The sequence below is a fragment of the Aegilops tauschii genome, chromosome 7, assembly GCF_002575655.3.
Source record: "Aegilops tauschii subsp. strangulata cultivar AL8/78 chromosome 7, Aet v6.0, whole genome shotgun sequence".
NCBI lineage: Eukaryota > Viridiplantae > Streptophyta > Magnoliopsida > Poales > Poaceae > Aegilops > Aegilops tauschii.
Window position 1 is genome coordinate 176,376,950 of NC_053041.3, and position 6,546 is coordinate 176,383,495.

The 6,546-nt window shown below is 50.6% G+C and overlaps 1 protein-coding gene across 3 annotated transcripts; it reads left to right on the forward strand.

Annotated features, from left to right (window-relative positions):
- The first annotated feature begins 844 nt into the window (after positions 1–844).
- Positions 845–5,446, forward strand: LOC109746252 (squamosa promoter-binding-like protein 1). Of its 3 annotated transcripts, none has more exons than XM_020305372.4 (11): positions 845–1,959; positions 2,036–2,208; positions 2,314–2,481; positions 2,583–2,650; positions 2,740–2,814; positions 2,902–3,009; positions 3,186–3,303; positions 3,408–3,549; positions 3,634–3,775; positions 3,869–4,486; positions 4,836–5,446. In XM_020305372.4, the coding sequence occupies exons 1-11, from the start codon at positions 1,472–1,474 to the stop codon at positions 5,277–5,279; spliced, it is 2,544 nt and encodes an 847-aa protein (XP_020160961.1). In that variant the 5' UTR covers positions 845–1,471; the 3' UTR covers positions 5,280–5,446. The 3 variants fall into 3 exon arrangements, with proteins under 3 accessions (XP_020160961.1, XP_073361889.1, XP_020160962.1); XM_020305373.4 differs by having other exon boundaries at positions 883–1,959; positions 2,586–2,650; XM_073505788.1 differs by having other exon boundaries at positions 849–1,959; positions 2,740–3,009.
- The last annotated feature ends 1,100 nt before the right edge of the window (positions 5,447–6,546 follow it).

Consider the following 6,546-nt stretch of genomic DNA (forward strand, 5'->3'; position numbering starts at 1 on the left):
GACTCCCATTCCCCATCTCTAATTCCCCCGAACCAAACATGTTGTAGGGGCTTTGGTGCGCGGCAAGACCTCGGCATGGTTGATTGCCTCCTCGTCGGCGTCAACCGAGGTGAGTGTTGTCAGGAAAGTTCCTTGCCGGCGAATGCCACAACAATGTCATCGGATTCCGATGCCCACGCGGTTATGTCAGGGAAGTTCCTTGCTGCCTCCCGGAAAGCGCCTTGCACCGTCTTATCCTAGCGGATATGTTGCGATTTATACAAGTTGATTGCCAACGTGTGCTTGCGCCAGACGGACTCATAGTTCGGTTAGTATTTGGTTCTCTTGACTGAAAACTGATTACAATTAAACACCAAATAGTGTCTAGCTTATTTTTACCACAGTACAGACGCAAGCGCTTCGACGGGAACGACTTCTCGCACTGAATGCACATCGCTGAAAATCCTGAAATAAATTCAGGAATAAATACGAGCACCAGAACTTAAACCGTGATGGGCTGAGGATACCACAATTCCTCTAACCATCCAACCACAGGTTGGTTCGCTAGTGTCTACTCCCTCCGTTCCAAATTACTTGACCCATATTTATCTAGACACCGATGTATCTAGACACTAAACAAGTATAGATACATCCGTATTTAGATAAATTTAAGTCAACTAATTTGGAACGGAGGGAGTAGCTTTAAGCAACCAAATAGCCAGAATCCGATTTAGCCTATATTTCAGTTAAAACGACTTGGTTTGGTTTCGGTCTTCGGTTTGAAAGTGCCCAGCCCTAGGTAGATGGGAGACGGGTCTCGCTGGTACGAGGTGTTTCTTTTGTCGGGGAAAAAGAGTGATCGGACGGTCAAACACAGCAGATCATGTGGCGTGGGAGGCGACCGATCGGTCGACCGACGCCTAGTACCTGCCTTCGCCGAATAGGGCGCGCAGGCGGAGGGCGTAGTGGCACAAGGCGCCGCCGGCCGAGGGCGTGCTTTGGCCCAGACCGGCGTCGGCACAAGGAGCGCACGGGCTCAGCCTAAGCATCACGGGCAGCCGTCCTGCCGGCCCGCCTCCAACCCTCGAATGAAAGACAAAGGAGTGTCCTGCTCTTCCAAGGCTCAAATGGCGTGGTGTCACTGTCCGACTCCCGAGCCGAGACGAAGCTGCCAAGCGCCAGTTAAGGCGGAACAAAAAGAGGCATCCCCCGATGCGAATGTCCCGGCACAGGGGGAGGTCCTGCCTACCCAGGATACTTCGCCCCAGGTTCCGCCAATCCTCACTCTTCGCCTACCCAGGGTGACTCTTGATTGATTTTTCTCAGCTCAAGATTCGGTCCCAAGAATAGCAAGATAGTCCGGTTGCGCATGGTGGCTTGTGTATGATTAACCCGGCAGCGCTGACGCATAGTTGGGGAATTTAGTTCAATTTCGAGATCTTTGGCTGTTCGTGCCTAGAACAGAGCAGGGGGGAGGGGGGTTTGGGGGAGAATGTCTGGTGGGCTCAAGAACAAGAAGAAGAAGGGCCACGAGTGGGATTTGAACGACTGGAGATGGGACGGCAACCTCTTCCTGGCCACGCCGTCGCCAAACGCGGACGCTCCGTCGGGGTGCGGCAGCAGGGAGCTTGGGCGAGCCGAGGAGGGGTGCAGTTTCGGTGCTGCTGCTGACAAGAGCAGGAGGAGGAGGAGGAGGAGAGTCACCACGGTGGATAACCCCGAGGAGTGCAGCAACACTGCGATTCATAATGAAAGAAATGCTGTTTGGAGAGGACAGATCGGCGAAGAAGAGGGACCTGCCAGTGCAACAGCAGGTGCATCTTCCAGCTCTGCTCCATCTTGCCAAGTCGACGGCTGCCACGCAGATCTCAGCGACGATAGGGACTACCATAGGAGGCACAAGGTGTGTGAGCCGCACACCAAGTCGACTCTTGTTCGTATCAAAAACATAGAGCATCGGTTTTGCCAGCAGTGCAGCAGGTTAGCCAGCAATTAATTTCTTCATGTCTAAGCTTTTTATGGTTTAAAAGGGAATCATTTGACATTTTGTTTCTAGGTTTCATCTTGTTCAAGAATTTGATGAAGGGAAGAAGAGCTGCCGCTCGCGTCTGGCAACACATAATAGAAGGAGGAGGAAAGCCCCAGCCGAGGCTGTGAATTCCTTGGGTGAAAATCAGTCCTTAACCAACACCTTGCTCCTCTTGTTGAGACAACTCGCTGGACAAGATTGTAAGTTTCTCGGATCGTATGTGCGGTTCAGTGTTATACATTGATTTTATTGGTTCATATGCGACCGATCCATGCTCATATAACCTCAGTGTTATGTCGTCGCAGCTGCTAGCTCATCTGAGCAAATCAATGGTCCCAATCTCTTGGTTAGTCTTTTGAAGAACCTTGCTGCTGTTGCTGGCACACAGGCATGTCAAGATATGCTAAAGGATGCAACATCATCAAATGCTGGTAACTATGTTGGGAATCAAAGTGGACCACCAGTTCCTGCAGGTAAATAGCCCTTTGATTAACTGCTGCTGCTGTTGCACAAGGCAAATAAGTACACATTCTGAAATTAAATGATGTGTGCACCACTTGACATGTGTCCCCAGAAGAGCCTCCTGTGAAAAGACGTGCGCAGAATTTTGATCTGAATGATGCTTATGTCGAGGAAGATGAGGTACATTATTTAGGTTGATTCTCTTGGGTTTTCCTGCTGACTAATTGTGTCTTAGCTGCAGTATCCCTGATGCCCCAAAACATTTGCAGAGCCGAACAGATAAAATTGTCTTCAAGCTTTTTGGTAAACAGCCAAATGATTTTCCTGCTGATCTACGTGCACAGGTCATTTACCATATGCAAATTGGGAATAGTTCCTCTCTTGATAAATCTACTCGAGTTTTTGGACCAAATTTTTGTTTTTATTTGCAGATCCTAAACTGGCTGTCACATTATCCAAGTGACATGGAGAGCTATATTAGGCCTGGTTGTGTAATTCTAACTATTTACCTTCGTCTTCCTAACTGGATGTGGGATAAGGTAGCGTCGCGTTATATACAAATACTAGTGTTTTAAACATGCTTATCTCTTCTCTATGGTTAGCAGTGAATAAACTGCTTACTAATTCAAATAGCAAAACCTAAGCTACGAATCTTGGATAGAGAAGCATAATCCTCACTTACTGTTATTCTTCTTTTTTCTGACTTTCTCTAAAGATTAATGTCGATCCAGCTCCTTGGATAGAAAATCTCATTAGCATATCCACTCATGGTTTCTGGGAGACAGGATGGCTGTATGCTAGGGTGCAGGACCGCCTGACATTAAGCTGCAATGGTTTGTTTGCCTCATTTCTCTCTTTACATCCTTGTTCTTTTTCTGTTTTTATATACATACGCAACCAACAGCTTCCTGTGTTTGTGGTTTCCCTTTCTTTGCAGGCAGGCTTATGTTAGTGTCTCCCTGGCGACCTGTAATAGGTGACAAGCATCAGATACTGTGTGTAACTCCTATTGCGGCTGCCTATAATTCGACGGCAAACTTTTCAGTGAGAGGCTTCAACATAGCTCAACCAACCACAAAGTAAGTACCACGCATCAGTCTGCACTCTGCACTGACCTGACCTGGATTTTATTTGACTGAATATAATGATGATATTCGTTCCAGATTACTCTGTATATTTGGTGGGAAATATTTAGTCCAAGAAGCAACACAAAAACTACATGCTGATACTAGGATTCAGCAAGGCCCTCAATGTCTGACCTTTTCTTGCTCCTTCCCTAGTACAAGTGGAAGGGGGTTCATAGAGGTGAATTATCCCTTTGGTGTTCTTTCAGTTGTTTCTCTTTATGCATCCTCATTTCCCTTTTTAAATTACGTAATTTCTTGATTCCTTTTCCAGGTTGAAGATTATGATCAGAGCAGCATTTGCTTCCCCTTTGTTGTCGCCGAAGAATCTATATGTTGTGAGATTAGAATGTTGGAGGAAAAACTGAATATAATTGCATTTGGTGATGCCTTGGAAGGAAGAGAAGATCTGATGGCTTCTCGCAGCCAAGCCTTAAAGTTTCTACATGAAATAGGGTGGCTTCTCCAAAGGAGCCACACACGAGCTACATCATCCAAGGCTCCGCAACAACATCATGCGGTGGGCTTTTCTGCTGCAAGATTTAGGTGGCTCCTGTCCTTTGCGGTTGATCAGGAATGGTGCGGCGTGGTAAAGATGCTGCTGGACACCTTGTTCCAGGGCAATATCGATGTCGCCTCACCAGTTGATTTTGTCCTGGGAGAGAGCTTAGTATTCGCAGCTGTCAACAAGCGGTCGAAGCCTTTGGTTGCCTGCCTATTGAGATACACAACGAAATCTGCACCGGTGGGCAGTGGAGCCGTGGCCACACCAGCTCGGTTCTTGTTCACGCCTGACATGACTGGTTCATCGGATATTACACCTCTCCATGTTGCAGCTACCATCACTAATGCTGCTGCCGTTTTGGATGCTCTAACTGATGATCCCCAACAGGTACTTGCACCGAACTCTCATGCTATTTTTTTCCTGAATTGATAAATTCTCAACAACTGCAACAACAACAACAATAACAACAAAATACCAAGTGTGTGTGCAAATCAGAACCTTGTTGAGTAGTAACAGCAGAGTTCTACATCGGTGTTGGATCAAAGACATGGAAACTATGGTTAATGAGTGGCTTCTGCTTGCAACATTTTCTCCTTGTCTTTTACTCCCTCCGTCCCAAAATAAGTGACTCAAGTTTGTACTAACTTTGTACTAAAGTTAGTACAAAGTTGAGTCACTTATTTTGGAACGGAGGGAGTATTTTCTATCCTGAACTCATTCGGCCTAAATGTGGCAGCTGGGGATCAAAACCTGGAAGAATGCCCGCGACGCTACCGGGTACACTCCAGAGGATTACGCTCGGAGGAGAGGACACACGTCCTACATCAAGATGGTCGAGAACAAAATCAACAGCAGGTTACCTGCAGCCCATGTGTCCGTTGCCATGACCACCACTGGCATCGCCGAAAAGCACACAGATGACGGTCGGCCGAGATCAACTGAACAGACCGTATTTGATGTCGAGAAAAGCCCACCGGGGTGCAGACAATGTGTCCAGCTCCAGCACATTGCCTACCGGCCCTGCCCAAACAGGTTCTTGTCGAACAGGCCTGCGGTGCTATCCTTGGTCGCCATTGCCGCTGTCTGTGTCTGCGTAGGGTTGATAATGCAGAGCCCGCCGGTCATCCGCGGTTTGCCGGGCCCTTTTCTCTGGAATCACATCCGTTGGGGACCCACTTGAAACGGCCAGTCGGCTGCAGGTTCTGCTATAGTCTGTGTACTCGAGAGTGAGGATGCTTGTAAATTGTGATAGACCAAAGTGCAAATTCTGTACATTATATGAGTTGTGGAGTGCCTAACTCTGCTTAGGTAGCGCTAGTTTTATTGCATATTCAACCTTTTCATTGCTGTGCTGTGATTGAGAGAAACAGTCACAAGAGGCCGACATACCTTCCTACTGGCCTGCGTGTATCACCTCGCAACTCTCTGCCTGCAGGAGACCAAGATCGATATTTGGTCAGCGGGTGTAGAATCGGGGAGAGAGAGGGAGAGAGAGAGTACCTACAGAGACTCCTTGAGCCTTCTCTCTGGTTCTCTGCGTGAGTACCCTGTGTGTGTGACGGCTCACCCACCAGGGAGGACTCGGAGCTCCTCTTTCTAGGTCATCACAAGGGTTGGGCCTTGTGGGCTTAAGGCCAACTCCACCGCGCGACCCCATCCTGTTCGGCCCCGTCCGTTTGGGATAAAAGGGACAAACCGGTCGGCACAGCGCGCGACGGCCCGGATCCATCTGGTCCGTCTTGTGTCCGGGCTGACCCATTTCAAGCGCAAACATGCGCCGGATTTGGGTCGCGGTGGACACCGAACGGACGCGTCGCTCGTCCGCATCGGGGCCGCGTGGCAGGCGGCCACCTACCTCCCACCTGCCAACATCAATGCGCACGCGCGGCCGGCCCCGCCTGTCATCTGCCCAGGCGAACGGTCGCGGTCCTTCTTAAATGGGGAAGCCGTGGACCGGTCGTCGTCCACACTCCCGCTCCACCCCGCGGCCTCCTCGAAACCCGACGGCACCAAACCCTAGCCTCGAACTCGCCGGCTGGCCGCCTCGCAGCCATGGGGCTCTGGAACTACGGCCGCAAGGGGAAGCACGACTGCGAGGCCGGCTCCTCCTCGGGACGCCGCCGCGGCTCTGTGAAAGAGGAGGCCGCTTCGCTGCCGCATCGGGCCCCCGCGCCTGCCCCGTTCAGCATCGCCCCTAGGGCCGCAGGCGAGCGCGACCGACAGTACCTGGGCGTGGACGTGTGCCGGCGTTATTGGGAGACACGGACGCCGGTCCCGTGGAGCGACGTCCACCTCCCCAACAACTGGCACCTTTCCGCCGACCGGGTCCCGATCCCGCCGGTCTCGATGAGCGGCCGTGCGCGCCGTGATGAGATCGCGCCGACGCTGCCTCCTCCCCGACGACCTCTACTACGACGAAAGGTACACCCCCGACTCCGGGCTCTGGG